This window comes from Astatotilapia calliptera, chromosome 17, assembly GCF_900246225.1.
Source record: "Astatotilapia calliptera chromosome 17, fAstCal1.2, whole genome shotgun sequence".
In the NCBI taxonomy this organism is placed as follows: domain Eukaryota; kingdom Metazoa; phylum Chordata; class Actinopteri; order Cichliformes; family Cichlidae; genus Astatotilapia; species Astatotilapia calliptera.
The window spans coordinates 15,951,215-15,967,438 of NC_039318.1; the positions used below are offsets into that span (position 1 = coordinate 15,951,215).

A 16,224-nucleotide genomic window follows, 5' to 3' on the forward strand; every position below is an offset into this window, starting at 1 on the left:
ATATCCATAAACGTTGACTAAAATGAAAAACAAACTTTCAACTCTCATTACAGCAATCAACCAATGACCATTCAAGTCAGTTCGTTGTATTACAAGATCCCCGGGAAAGTTATTGAATAAAATTGCTACACCCCCCGACCTCATTGAGCCATGGCTAAACAGGATTTTGCTACCCCATTGGTTTGACCAAAAAGATACATCACTATCAGATGAATGAGTCTCTTGTAGAAAAATACAGTTTGATTTTTTACCTTTGCAGTACAAAAATAAGGCTTTTCTTTTAACAGATTCTCTTAAACCCCTAACATTTAAAGAACCAAAACAAATGTTAACATTCAACATGAACTATAGACAGAATATCACTCACCACGTGAGAAAAAGAAGAAAAAAAAAAGTACTAAATGCTGAGCTCCTCAGACCGCGAACAAGTTTCCACTATTTCAGTTTTTGTCATTTTTAGTTCTCCTGTCTTTCCTCAACTTTGCGTCCATCAATGAAGGCATGTGGACCACGAAAGTAGGCCCGTTTACCCGCACGTCTTGCTTCCTCCACCAGAGGCCATAGGCGCTGTCGATCTTGTATGTCCTCCTGCGGCAACATCTCCGCGAAGCTGATGCCTTCTTGCTTGCAGGTTGAAGAGTCTTTGGTGCGCCTCCACAATTCTTCTTTAATTCGCCTCTGTGTAAATAGAATAATGATGTTTCTGTTTCTGCCATCAACTCGTTTCCCTAAGCGGTGGACAATATCAGCGGCCTCTTCTAAGTTCAAGTCAGGGGCAATCTTCTGAAGCGTTTGCAAAACCTTCACTCTAATGTTTTCATCTTTGTCTTCCTTCACCCCTTTCAGTTTTAGGCACCACCTCATTCGGTAGCGCTCTTGTTCTCTCACTCTTCTTTTCAAGTCTTCATTTTCTTTAAGCAGCTGTTCATTCGCATTTGCCAGTTTAACAACTTTCAGTTTGCAATCAACTATCTCTGCAGCATTAAACTCTACAGCCTTAGCCAAGCTGGCAACCATAGCTGCACTTTGTTTGTTTTGTTCCTTGATATCCTCCAGTTGTGCTTCAAATTTTTTGTCAAGTCCCATAATGGCTTCAAAAATAGTTTTATTGGAGATATCATCTTCCTTCTCTGAAGATTTTGTTCTTTTCTCCTCTGGCGGTTGTTTTGAAGGAGTTGGCGGCGCCGAGTCTGTTCCCCGTTCTCGCTTGTTTAAGCCCACGTTGGCAGCTTCAGTGCTAGCATAGCCATGGTCACTGACTTTAGCATGCGACGACGTCTTAACAATGGGGTTTGACGGCACAAATTGCAGCTTTGCATTCTTAACAACCTTTTGGGAATCCATAGTTATAGTTCGAGTGGAAAGAGAATAAAGTTACTTAGTAAATTTTGCGGTCTTTCGGAGCTCCTGAAAAAACACGACTGTTCAAGCCGCCATCTTGGTGCCTCCCTGGGCCACGAAGTCTACACCGCCACATCCTTAAAATTCAGGGAAATGAAGGTCGCATTTGAGGGCCGCATTTCGAGCAGCCTTTGAATTGGGACAGCCTTCGTCGCATCGCTGTGACGTAATCGGCCTTAAAATGCGGCCTGTCACTACCCGATCCGTACCGGAAACCCGATTGGTTAGCGCCCAGTTAGCTCCTAGCATTTCTCAACAGCTCTGCCTCCTTTTCGACTGCCCGGGACATTTAAACAATGGATAATCTGTATACAAAGAAATTCATGCTTTTCTCCTCAACAGAGAGCGTCCCCCGATTGAGCAACAGCGCCGTAAAATAAGAAGAATGGCGCCTAATTACAGAGTTAATAATGCAGACTTTGTAATATCTCACGTGTAGATTCATCAGCCAGATTAAGTGTTTACTGACAATTGACAGTGATAGCGGAAATCATCATCACTATTCCAACAATCCTCTCCTCACAGACAAGCATAGACACACTCGACTATCGCTAAATCAGATTTAACACACGTTTGTAATGACGATAATTCAGTTTATAATAGGGTTTATTCGCTCGGTCAGCAGGTGGCGGTATCCTCGTACACTGGGGAGTAAACTGCCATTAAACGAACTGAAGAAGAAGAAAACATCTGCACATGCGCGGTACGGATCGGGTAGACCCGATTTGTACGTCAGACTTTACACATGCGCAGTAAGGATCGGAGAGTCCTGATCCGTAACTTTCTTTTTATTTTTCGTTTTTGTCTACATTGTACTGAAATGCTTCATTATTGCAAACATTTTAAGATATACTTGTTATTCTTAACATCTTAACAGATACTCTGACCCATAACTATCGTAAAACGCTACGACCGGAAGTAGAAACCTTTCGCGCATGCGGGGTACCGATCGGGTTTCCGGTACGGATCGGGTAGTGACACAGCCTTTAAGGCTGCAGACCCTGAATTGGGATACAGCCACAGTGTTTTGATTCGTGACCTGCTAAAATGGTGGCGTGCTCCCACAATGCATTGCGGCGTGATGCCAACTCCAAAGCCCTATATGTGAGGGAAAGTAAAAAAAAAACAACAAATTATGTTTTATGTTACATAAAATTGATTAGTGGATCACTTAACAAAAAGGCTATGAAAACTATTACTATTTGTAGTAATTACAAATTATTTGAATGTTTGTAATTCTTTGTATTACACCCCCTGGCATATGTTAATTTTGTTCTGGTTGTATACATGTTCTGTTTTCTGTTTCTTAATAAAGTTTAATATTTTAAAAAAAAGGAAAGTAAAAAAAAAAGCTCTTACTTTCAGATCAACTGGACTTTGATCAGCTGTTTGTGTCACTGCTGTTTCCTTCTCCATGCCGCTGAAGCGACTGAAAATAATTTTTATTTTGAAAGGGAGAACTTCTTTTTCCAAAAGTTGCAAACAGTCATTATGATCCTGAAACAGCAACGGGAACTGGAAGCTTTGTCTGCTTCAGGTGAAAGTCTGCCTTCACGACCTGAAGATGCATCATGAGCCTGCTCCACCCCCTGCTGGTGGAAACCACACATTACCAGACTGCTGCTTCATCTGCTGTCACCACATCCGATAAACATCTAGAAAACATCCAACAAACATTCAGCAAACATCCAGAAAACATGACCACAGCCTCAGACCTCACATATGTAGTGCTGCAGTGTTTCGTGCAGATAGTGTCTCAGCACATCAGAGACTGCCTACCTCCTCCATTGACCCCCACCAGTTTGCATCAAGAGCAAATCAGTCCACAGCAGAAGCCATCACCATCACCCTTCACAGAGCGCTGAGCCATCTGGAGACTAAGAAGAGCTAGTGAGGATGCTCTTGGTGGACCACAGCTCAGTGTTCAATACCATAATCCCAGACATCCTCACCTTCAGATCCCCTGTGCCATCTACTCCTGGATTAAAGACTTCCTACCAAACCAGCCTTAATCAGTCTGACTCAGCCCCCACCTCACCCTCCAACTCAGCACCGCACCCCTACTGTACACCCTGTACACCTATGACTAAACACAACCCACCCAACCAATGTCACCGTCAAGAATGCCAATGACACCACCGTGGTTGGGCTCATCTCTGGAGGAGATGAGACAGCATACAGTATAAATACAGTGAAGCTGAACATCTTTAAAACAAAAGAACTCATAATGGACTTCAGGAGGCACAGACAGGTGCCTTCTCAATATAAATGGAGAAGGGTGGACTCTGTCTCCACCTTTAGGTTTCTGGGCACTCACATCACCTGGACCCACAACACCATTGCCCTGGTAAAGAAGGCCCGGCTGTGTCTGCACTTTCTCTGTTCTGAGGAAGAATAACCAGGACCAGAAGCTGCTGCTGGCCTTCTACTGCTCCTCAGTGGAGAGTGTGCCCTCCTCCTGCCTGGGTGTTCGGTACCCAGGAGCCACTACTGAGAACAGGAAGGCTGCACAGAGGGTTATTAACACCGTTCAAAAAATCATTGGCTGCCCTCTGCCACCCCTGCAGGCCATCGCCAGCTCCTCCTGTCTCAGGTAAACCAGGGCCATCACAGGTGTCTCTTCACACCCTGCCGGTTTCACGCTGCCCTCTGTTCACAGGTTCCCCATCAGATTCACTAACAGCTTCTTCCCCTTGGCCATTCAGACGGTTAGCAAACAGTATCCCCCCACACCCCACCCACAAATATGAACCATGGTCTGAGTAACCCCCATCACTCAGGTCACTCACACACAGGCTCTATTCAGACAAAGTTTTTTGCACTACTTTCAAGCACTTTGTTCTCTAATGTGTGCCTTTCTATTGTTCTGTAAATATTCCTCATGTCCACTATTTCTATTTTATTCCCGCACAGTTGGTGTGGAGCACCCATAATTTCGTTATACATGTACAATGATAATAAATAATAATAATAATAATACATTTTATTTATAGGCGCCTTTCAGACCCTCAAGGTCACCTTACAAGAACACGTGAACAATAGCATAAAAAACATTTTTAAAAAAATTATGTATATATATTAAACATGGTAAAATAAAATTTAGACATAAACAGTCATAAAAGTATAAAGACAAGTATAAAAACTGAGCAAGGTAAAAATGGACTAAGACAGATCAGGTGTATGCAATTCTAAATAGATGAGTTTTGATACGTGGTTTAAAAGTGAGACAGTGTGTGGTCCGGAGAACAAGTGGAAGTGCATTCCAAAGTCTCGGGGCAGAACAACTAAAGGCTCTGAGTCCAATGTTAGTCAGGCGAGCAGGTGGAAGAGACAGAAGGGAAGCTGAAGAAGAGCGGAGTGTACAAAGGGATAAGTATGTATGGAGAAGATCGGATAGATATGGAGGAGCAAAGTTATGAAGCGCTTTGAAAGTGAGAAGCAGGATCTTGAAATTGACCCAGAGGTGAACTGGAAGCCAATGGAGCTGTTTAAGAACAGGTGTTATATGTTCAGTGGATCTAGTTCTGGAAATAATACGAGCAGCTGTATTTTGAACTAACTGCAATTTATGGAGGGATTTGTGAGGTAGACCATAGAGAAGAGAATTACAGTAATCTAAACGAGATGTGACAAGAGCATTGACAAGCATGGCGGTACTGTTTGGAGTGAGTGAGGGAGGAAGACGGTTAATATTACGGAGATGAAAGTAGGAAGACTGAGTGATATTATTTATATGTGCTGTGAAGGACAGAGTGCTATCGAGGATGACACCAAAACTCTTAACCTGAGGGGAGGGTGTGACATCAGAGTTATCAATGGATACCGAAAGACTGGTTGGAACTGTAGTCAGTTTTGATCTGGTGCCTATTAAAATGAATTCTGTTTTATTGCCATTAAGTTTAAGAAAGTTGTGAGTAAACCAGACCTTGATTTCACTTAAACAGTCAGAAATGGATGTGGGTGGGCGAGTAGCTGTGGGTTTGGAGGATAGGTAGAGCTGGGTGTCATCTGTGTAGCAGTGAGACTGGATGTTATGCTTCCTAAAAATATTACCTAGAGGTAGGAGATAGATGATAAAAAGTAAAGGACCCAGGACAGAGCCTTGGGGTACACCGGAATTAACTGGAGTAGATACTGATCTGTGAGGGAGTAATTGAACAAACTGTGAGCGGCCAGAGAGATAAGAGGTAAACCAGGCAAGTACTGTACCACTGATGCCAACAGATGCTAATCTGTGAAGGAGGATGCGGTGGGAGATAGTATCAAAAGCTGCTATGAGGTCAAGGAGAATGAGGATGGAGATAAGTCCTGAGTCAGCTGCAAGCAGAAGATCATTGGTGATTTTTACTAGAGCTGTTTCTGTACTGTGACATGAACGGAAGCCGGACTGAAACTGTTCGTACAAGTTATTTTCAGTGAGATGACAATGAACCTGTGCAGCCACTATCTAGAATAAAGGGCTATTCTATTCTATTCTATTCTATTCTATTCTATTCAGACACCTAGAATTCTGACTTTATTTCCTAGATTTCTTATGTATTTTTCTGAAAATCCTACAAATATATGATTTTGTTGTGAGATGTTTAACTATTAACTCTCACACGCATTTGAAACATTTTAACTTTAATTAAAGTTTTCAATCTGAAAATTTCCACTGCTTGGTGAAAATACTGAGCTTAAACCCATGTAAACATTCCTCAGAACCACCAGTTCAAAGGTTAAAGGTTAACCCGGGATCTGGTTTCACTTTTTAAAGTCTTTTAAAAACTGTTAGAAAAAGCAAATTTAGTAACTGAAGAAATGTGAACTTTTCGTGGTTTCAACCACTTTTTTCAGACGGTCACTGTGGAAACAAAGTTCAACTCTTCAGTCCACCTTAAAAACTCAGAAAGCCGTCCCTCTGCAGGCTGTTGAGGAATTAATGAACAGCTTCCTGTGTGTGTCACAATGTTTTATTACACGCCTTTTAGAGTGTATTACTGTGTTAGTGTGTGTGGCTGAGTCACACTGTTTTATTACATGTGTGTATTAAAGAGTGTGTTACTGTGTGTGTGTGCACGCGCCTGTGTTTGGAGGCACAAAGGGCTCTCTGAAGGTTTTCCTCGGACTAAAATATTTGGTTTTCTTGAAACAAATCTGGGTCGTCTTCCAGGAAGGAGGTGGTGGTGGAGGAAGAAACACAAACACTGCACACACAGTTTTTACAGGAAACATTTGATTTAATTTCTCAGGAAAAAGTTCAGTCCAACTTTATTTGATCAGGATTTAAAGGGATAGTGCATTGCTTCATCACAGTAACTTATTCTGTTCACTTCCAGCTGACAGACCAGCTCAGCATGACTCACATTTCACAGTAATCCTTCTGTCTCTGATCCTGGGCCTCAGTAACAATGAGTGAAGCATGAAGCAGAGCAGGTGAGGATGCTCCTGTATGCTGATGATTCAGCTCCATGAAGAAACGTCATCCTGTCACTTTACACACTTCAGAACAAACTCAGGATTTAAATCTCTTTACATTTCTGCTCTTTCTGTCAGACTTTCTGCTTCAACATTTGAAATGAAGTCTCTCAGAATCCAGACTTTTTATCTTCAAACATAATCTAATCTCAGACTGAACTTTAATCCCAAACCTTCGACAGGTTATGTTGCTTCAACAGGATTTTACTGTCATGAGTTGATATTTATGCCACAAATTTACTCTTTTTGTTTCATATTGTTGACTTTCTACAAAGCATTCATCTAAAGATGTGTTCTCTGGATATAAAGTTTAATAAAAGGATTCTAGCATCACACATCAGTTTTATGTAAAAAGTTTAAAACCCCACAGACACAAGCAATAAAGGCACATTTTAGTCTTTGGCTGCTTCAGTTTGTTCTAAATTTGATTTTTCTGATTTATATCCTGAAAACACTTCAAAACTTGAACATAAGTGTAAAAATGTATATTTTTCCCTAATATTATATTTCAGATTTCAGTCTTTTTCTTCATTTGAAATGCGTCTCTCTGCATTACGAAGAAACGTTCAGAACGTCCTCCAGGACCGCTGAATGGATGCCAGCGCTCTGCAGACTCTGCAGTAGCCTCTCCACTGTCGCTCGCTTCCCTTCAGCCCGCCTCCACCGCACCAGCCCAGCGAGCGCCGCCGCCTGAGAACTGAGGCTGTGATCGGACCGGCATCGAAACAACACCTCTGCCGACAGACCCAGATCCAATAGCACCGATTCCCACTCGGCACCGAGCTGCAACGCCAGCTGGGACAACTCTCGATCTGAGGGAACCCGCTGTAGAACCGATTCTTGGAGCCGACAGGCGTCTGCAGACAGACGGAGAACAGGAAGGTCAAAGGAAATAAACTTTCACCTATATAAAAAAAAATCATTGTTTACCTTTTTTTATTATCATAATGTCATTATCATCTTAGAACTAGAACCTCAGTTCTAATTTCAGATTCTGGATTTAATCCTGACTTTTATTTCTATTTCACAGTTTTTGTCATTTTTATTTCAAAATGTGGATTTTAATCAACTTTGAGTTCAAATTTCTAACAATAACATGAACAATAACACTTCTTTGAAAAAAAGTTTCTTTGACATTCAGTTTAAAACTTTTTTTAGACTTCTCCCGAAAACCAAAACTGTCACAAAAAAAAAAAAAAAAAAAAAATCATGTTTAACCTCAGAATATGTACTGACAAAAAACAAAAAACACTTTTCAATGTAATCTTAATTCGTTGATTTTGGACTTAATGACTTATTTTCGATATAATTATTTCTTGTACACATCAACATATATATTCAGTTTTGTTGTTTTATAGGGAAAATTCAGATGTATCAAAAACTCAAAACTGTAAATGAACTAATACAATGAATTTATTTTCTAAATAACACAAAATATGACTTATTTTTATTTGCTTAGACAAAGACTTTATTCAGGTTTAACTGAAGATTTTTTTTAAATAGAATTTCTAATAATTACTTTTCAATTTATTCTTAGACTACATGTTTATTTTAATTTTAAAATTCTGAAATTCTCTTTAAACTAATTATTGAATTTGGAGTTTGTCATTCTGAAATATCACAAATTCAGACTTATTTCAAATCTGGACTAAATTTTCACATTTCAAAAAGAAAAAAAAGCAGACTTTGATCGACTGATTTATATTTGCCCTCTTCAGGTTTATTTCATAATATCAAATTCATCTAACAGATTTCCAGTTTAAATTGTTTTAAATCTGAACATTGCTTTGGTTTGTAAACATCTTATTTTAAATGTTATCTCCAAATGTTTGAATGTTTGGTTTGTATTGTCAGGATTGTGATGTTTTCAACTTAACACCCTCATAAGGACAAACAGAAGTGAATGGCTGTTTGGATTGGGCAACTCCGAGCCCGTTGGTGCTCTGCAGGGTGCCGTTTGTTTGTAACCTCAGCTGGTTGAGCAATTCGAACTTTCCGGGGGTTGAACAAACAGTGAAGCGTGGTTACTGTGACCTCACAGGAAAACATGACGCCAACAGCTCATAGTATTTTTTCTGTTGTTGTTGATGCTGCCGTCCAATGAATGAAGACCAAACGGCACAGCCCTCCCACCACCGCCTGCCTACGTTAAAATACTGAGAACTGAAGTTACAGCAAAAACCAGTGACAGCAGAACAAATAAAGTTTATTCAAACGGCCAGAACACAAACAAGTGTAGAATGTTTTTGTCTTTTTCTGCTTCAAATGCTGACATCACTGAATCCATGCACGGCAGGCGTGAGCCCACCAAAATCTATTTTTAAAAAAACTGTAATTTACATGACCTTTAAAATCCAAGCTTGTTTGCTGCTGCTGTAACCTCCTAGGACCTGGCGTCCACATATGTGGACATCACATTTTATCCACTTACGAGGACATTATACTGCCTCTGTTCTATCGAAAATCTAAACGAATACCCTCATATGTGGCTCTAATTTTTCTCAGAAACAAAAATTAGGTAAAAAAAAAAAAAAAAAAAAAAAAAAAATCAAAAATCTGGTAATTCTTTGTTTTTACATTCATCGGGTCCCGATCAGCCCAAGCATCAAAGAGAAATTAAAAATGCATGCCATGGAAGAGTGCTCTGCAGGTGTGAGAGGGCTTCTCTGCTGCCGCTGATCAGACCAACCCCACACCAGGTAACTAGTGATGGCCAAACTCTGACCGTCTGAGGGGTAGTGAGACGACTCAGACGCCTACAGATCAAAAATAGAACATCTGCTGGCATCCGTCTGTCCGTCTGATCACTTCATTAATCACTGAAAGAGCTTCATTTTGTCCAAAACACAGTTTACCGTCAGCTGTGACAATGATGGAGTATCAAATCCACAAACGTTGGGTTAGGTGGATAACTGTTGATCACATTATTGTATTAATAAATGACTGCTGTTGATTTTTACTCAGCATCTGATGGAAGCTGCAGATTATTTGTTTCATTAACTTTAAACTGAAAGAAGAGGGCAGTCTTCCTCTCGGGCTTTAATCAAAGTCAGGAGACTCGTTAAGACCAATGCTCCGTGTTCAGACTTCCAGCTCACAGGATGACTTCAACCTACAGGAAGTCCTGCACGATTCATTTGGATTCATTTTATAAATAAAAATCCACATTTTCAAATTAAAGTAAAAACAAATTTAAAATTCCAACCTTGTGTGTCTGAAGTTTACAATTTCTGGATTAAAAGTGACAAAGTTGTGAATTTTATGAATCCAAGTTATGAGATGAGTGTGAACTATACAAATCTAAGATTTGGATTTGAGGATTGAGCAAACAGAGAGAAAGTTACATTTAACACTAAAAAGTCTGAGTCTTTACATTTTAGTTCAGATTAGGACAGAGATGACAGGATTAGACGGTCAGGATTCTGCATCAATACTTTGTCAGCACGACGTGGGACTTTCCTGGAAAAAACAATCAAAATCAGGGACTCCGAGAACGGCTGCAGCAGGAAAATTCTGGGAAACTAAACTCAGACAAAAATAAAACGAGGGGATTTTGAGAGGCTGAAAACCCACCACTCAGAGGAGGAGGAAGAGTTTGTTTTCCTGCCCAGGCCTCCCTCGTCCACCTCCTCCTTTTATTACCTCCCTCTTGGTTTCCAGGAACCTGGCAGCAGCTTCCCAGCCAGATGTTTGGGATCACATTCACATGATGCTGATTCTGCATAATCCCAAACCTCCTTGGAGCAGATCAGTCTCCTCCCATTTTTCTAAGTGGGGAATTTGTTCTGCCGAACACTTCTGATTTTGATAAATGTTAAATAGTGTATTATATTTCTACATACATTTTTTGTGGGGTTTTTAGGCTTGTAAATGGTAAATGGCCTGTATTTGTATAGGGCCCTAAGGGCCCCAAAGCGCTTTACATATCCAGTCATCCACCCATTCACACACACATTCACACACTGGTGATGGCAAGCTACAGTGTAGCCACAGCCAACCTGGGGCACACTGACAGAGGCGAGGCTGCCGAACACTGGTGCCACCGTGCCCTCTGACCACCACCAGTAGGCAACGGGTGAAGTGTCTTGCCCAAGGACACAACGACCGAGACTATCCAAGCCGGGGCTCGAACCGGCAACCTTCCGATTACAAGACGAACTCCCAACTCTTGAGCCACGATCGCCCCAGTAAATCATCAGTGTGATTTCCCCCCTAAAAATAAATGGCACTATCCATTTTTAAGCAATTAAAAAAGCCAAATGCAGCAAATGTGATACAAATTAAAAGTCATATAAGAAAACTGAAATGTAATTTATGTTTTAAATAAATTTGTCACATGGTTCAATAAACTGTCGATTTTCAAAAATTAGAATTTTCTGGAAATTATTTCATGGTTCAGTCCTCAAATCAGACAATACTTCCATGAGGTTTGGTTGAGGTCCAAGAGAAGTGGTCTTACATTTGGACCTGGTCACACTGGATGTAGTCTCCTCAGACAAACATCAGTGACCTCTGACCCTCATCTGATCCTAAAACAAAGGACCCAGAGGCTGATCTGTGTCCTGGATCTGGTCTGGCTAAAGTACCTGCGCCTCATGTTTCTGCCAACAAGACTTCCGGGTTTATGTAGAGAGGTATGATTCCCCCGCACCCTGATTGGTTTTACCTTTGGGTCCGGGTTCAGGTGGGGTCTGGAGCTCCTGCAGCAGTCGGTCCCGGACCCAACTGAAATCCTGCAGGGACCGCAGGAAGGATTGGAAGGCCCGGGGCCCGCGGCTCGGCAGGAGGTCCAGGAGCCGGAGGGTCTTCTGTCTCTCCGTGGATCGGGACTCGATGTCCTCCACCTGCGCGTCCGTTAAAATCTCCTCCTGGTACAGAAACGGAACGATGGTTTCGCTGACCAGAAGCTGGCCGGACAGCTCCAGCCGGTGTTTTCGGAGGACGGCTCTGTGCACCGGGTCCATTTCACCGAAGCTCATAAAAATAAGCAGTTCCACATCATTAAACTAGTCCTTTGTGTCAGCTGTACAACTACCTTTCAACTGCTCTGTTTTTGTGCTCGGGTGGAAACAAGCAGGCGGAACCAAAGTCTTTGCTAATCACGTTGCGTTCACATTTTTTTATGGTAATACAATCTAAAATTTGCTTAGATTGGTGGTTAATATGGGATCTATTTGCGTGGAAGGATTGGTTAGTCGTTGATCTTAAATTCGGCGTGCGTTTATACCCCGGATAAAATTAACTTTGAGGGAAAACAGATTTTATGCAGATTGGTTCTGATAAGATGATTTCTGGTGACGTAAATGTACGCCGAAGTTCGGTAAGAAGCCTCGCAGAGCACACAGCATTAGCTAAAAACCAAGGGTAATTTTATAGATACAAGATATATTTTATTAATAAAAAAAGAAAATAACGTTTATAAAATATCTGCCGAATTCATTAAAAAGCCACAATCTGACCAAAGAAGTTAATATATTTGTTATATATCAGATACTTACATTTAGGAATTCAAAATAAAATTCCCCAAACTGAAAGATTTTCCATGGAGTTCACAAAACCTCGTGTCACATTGTCCTTTATTACAAGATTTTATTTTCAAAGACCAATTTACAGTTAACTGAATCTGTTTTTGACATTGTTATTGATAATATGTGATTCATATGTTTATTTGTGAGAAAAATAATTTATACATAGCCACCAAATGAAAAACAGTACACTGAGACAAATTCATAAAGCTGACTACTGCACAATGTTCTCATTTGCACATTTAAAAATGTGGGGAAAAGAATCTAAATTTTTACATCTTTAATTTAAAGCACCAGGAAGTTTAATCATGAACATTTGTTATTTCTACAAATCTAGAAAATGAATGGAATAACTTGCAGCAGTTCTTGCTAGAAGAACTTAAACAACAAATATGACCAGTCTATAAACACGTTTCAGGTTTCCTGGCACACTCAGGCTTCTATAAAGAATGGGCCTTCATAAACTAACCAGAGAAACAAAATTTAACAGAGAGATTTTATTAGCATCATTTGTTTCTTTGTATTATGTTTTTATTAAAAAAAATATCTGATTATTAATGAAGATATTCAGCTTTTTCCTTTCAATAAATGATAAAAAAAACCCCAACCATTTATTACACACATACCTGGGCTTCCATAGTTTTGTCCTGTGGGTGTGAATCAATAACAGCATGAAGTATAAGCAGCAGTGAGACATTATTGATGAGGCACCATATAAAATTTATTGATCTCCTGGTAGGAGCTGATCAGTTCATCGTTTACATGCTTCAGAAACATACCAGAAATACAGACACGATTAATTATATACTTCATCAGATCACAGGGGCTGCGATATGTACAAGAACGTGCACACGCCCTGCCTGCTTGGTGCATCCATGCTTAATTCAGCTGCTCTTTGTCATCTTCATCATGGAACTGGTCAGATATCAAGGCTGAAGCACAAACAAACACCCTGATTGGCCCTCCTTATACACACATCACAGGACACACCCTGTTTACCTGAGCAGCTACATGACCAATCAGCTCTGCCCCTTCTTCTTGGCCGATGCTGAGCTGTGATTGGATGTTTGAAAATGATTTTAAAGAAAGGTGACAGAGCGTGAGCATGCAGCATCGACGCCCTGTACCCGATCAGGGACAACTTGACAAAAACATAACATGGTCACTTGTGTAACCTTCATTTCTACGGTAACAAACAGGTTGAATCCATGACTAAATGTTTTTTTTTCATTAAATTAAGTGCTTGCATGTCTGTTGGATTAATGAGGCAACCACAAGATTCCACAGGCCCCCCCAAAAAACATGCAATTTTTGAATGAAGTTTGGTTAAATGTGCTCCAGAGACTCAGCATTAACCATCAACACTGGTGGGTGAATATGAATCCTAAAAACAAAAGCTTTTTAATGAGGCTTGGTCAGGGTTTGTTAAACATGTTTGTGAAATGTGGTGGTTCAGCGGGTTTTGTTTTGTTTGGAGACATATTTGAGACTAAGACCATTTAATCCAAATCACACCCACTTGCACCACATTTCTGGGGATTTTTCTTTTACATTGGGGGTAAAACAAGAACTTTTTGTAAGCAGGAAAAACCCTGATGATTATGATGACGACAACAACAAAGATGGTGCTGAATTTATCGGGACTAATTACTAACACCAGCAGGATGTATTTAGATTTTTGAATTGAGTTTGGCTGAATTGTAGTTAAAGGTTCCTTCCTGAGTAAGGGCTCGAAGCTAGAGATATGGTGTCAGTGAGACTTCCTGGTAAAATAAAATAAAGATATAAACATATTTTTTTTACCAGGTCTCAGTGTCTGTGCTGAATTTAGGAGACCATGATACTGGTAATAAAAACGTAGGATATTTAAATTGAGTTTGGTTGGAAGGTCTTCACACAGCCTGAAGCTGGTTCATTGGTGCAGACTGAGGTTATTTGATGAATTGAGCTTTGAAAGTGTGCCTTTCCGTCTCCTTGCTACAGAAATAACAGGTCCTGCACCTTTACAGCTCTGAGCCAATCACAGTTTAAGAAAACTGAGTATTTACTACATGCAGGTACAAAGTCTGAGGAGCTTGTTTTGATTCTGAACGTCCACGAGGACACCTCGACTCTCCGCCTCACCAGCGTTCACTGTCACAGGCTGTCTGTCGGCCAATCAGAAGGCTCTGTTTACTTGTGTTTACAGGTGGGACTGACAAGCTCTGACTGGTGGAGAAAAATGGAAAATTATTCTATTTCCTGATTTTTGTTTTCCTTCTGTTAATTATTTCCACAGAAATCCTCGCAGAAACTTTCCAACATGAAGAGGCCGAATAATCAATCAAAAGATCAATTAGAAAATCAATCTGGAACCGCTATTTGGTCTAAACATATTTTTTTCTTTTTTTCACTGATCAAATAATCAATAACTTAATGGGAACAATAATTACTAACTTGATCAATAATAAACATTTAAAAATGTGAAAAAAAGGTTAATCAATAATCGATTAATATTCATGTTTCAACACTTAAATTACTGTGACCAGGTTGAAAGAGGTTAAATATGGAGGACCAACATGGCCAAAACTCTGCACGAAATTAAAAACACACAAAATAATGAAGTTATAAGATGGGACATATTTCAGTATTTGTATTAACACCTCTAGTTTTATTTACAATTTTTGAATTTATTTAAAAATATTGTAAATAAAAATAAAAATATTTTAGTTTTGTTTCTGTTCTTTTTTGCTTTTGTATTTCCCTCCATATTTTCAAAGCTTATTTACTTTAAGTAAAGTCATACAAATAAAAAAGCAAAGAAAACATTAAAGAAATAAAAACAAATATTAAAAGTTTAAAGTTATTTATTTTGTTTAGTGAAGTCATTTCAGTCCTCGTCTTTTAAAAGCATACTTTCTGATTGGCCAGCTTCTGGACACCCACTGTTTACTTTAGATTTGAAATAAAGAGAAAAGCTAGTAACCCATGAACCCACAATTTGCTGTTTACGTTCTTCTGACACCAAACTCCATTAAAAAAAAAAGTCATTTTAAGTAGGCCTGCTGCTACAATTTGTTGTTATAATTGATCATGTTGACTAAGATGCATCCTATAGAAAAACCACATGAATGCACTTTTGTAATAGCAATACACTACAGGAAGCTAAGGGGGCAGCATCGCCTCTATCACCTGGCAAGACTGCACTCACTACTAACGAAGAAGAACATTGTGTGAACGGCAAAAGTGGATGACAGAAGTAAACTGAAAGGGAGATTAAATTTAAAAAAAAAAAAAAAAAAAAAAAAAAAAAAAAAGTGAAAGTATTTTACAAAAATTAAACAGTTAAACCAGACCGTGCTAAACGGAGCTTTCCTTCCACGACTGCAGTGCATGAGCATTTCAAACACTGTCACCCTAGAGCTGTTACATCAGCTCTGATGAGTCCGTTATTGAGAGCTAAGTCAGTGCGTCACATTGATACCTTGTTCATGTTCGTACAGTAATGTTTATTTTAGCTTACCTGTTAGAAACCTCTCAGGATGCTTGCTAAGCATTTCAGTTTTGCTAGCCAATGACTGAAATCCAATAGCAAACCAGTACATTTCTGAAAAGAGGCTGATGCACCTCTCAAATTGCTGAAATCATGACAGAGAGCATCTTCAGCATGTTTATCAGCAGCTGGGAACATCTCAAAGACAAGTGTGAGCTTTCCTCCAGAGCATGTCTACTGCAGTTGTGAATTCATGAACTGAATCATCTGTAAACTTCGGAAACTTGTTATTTTGAACCTGAACAAAAAAAAATAATAATTTTTTTTTTTTAATTCAAAGCTTTATTCGAGTTTATGGACACTTTTCTG

At 39.7% G+C, this 16,224-nt stretch overlaps 1 protein-coding gene across 1 annotated transcript; it reads right to left on the bottom strand.

Moving 5' to 3' along the window:
* Positions 1-6,596: 6,596 nt before the first annotated feature.
* On the bottom strand, positions 6,597-12,105 carry cradd (CARD and death domain containing adaptor protein). The gene is made up of 2 exons (XM_026148199.1): positions 11,525-12,105; positions 6,597-7,715 (listed from the first exon to the last, which is right to left on the bottom strand). The coding sequence occupies exons 1-2, from the start codon at positions 11,835-11,837 to the stop codon at positions 7,411-7,413; spliced, it is 618 nt and encodes a 205-aa protein (XP_026003984.1). The 5' UTR covers positions 11,838-12,105; the 3' UTR covers positions 6,597-7,410.
* Between the last annotated feature and the right edge of the window lie 4,119 nt (positions 12,106-16,224).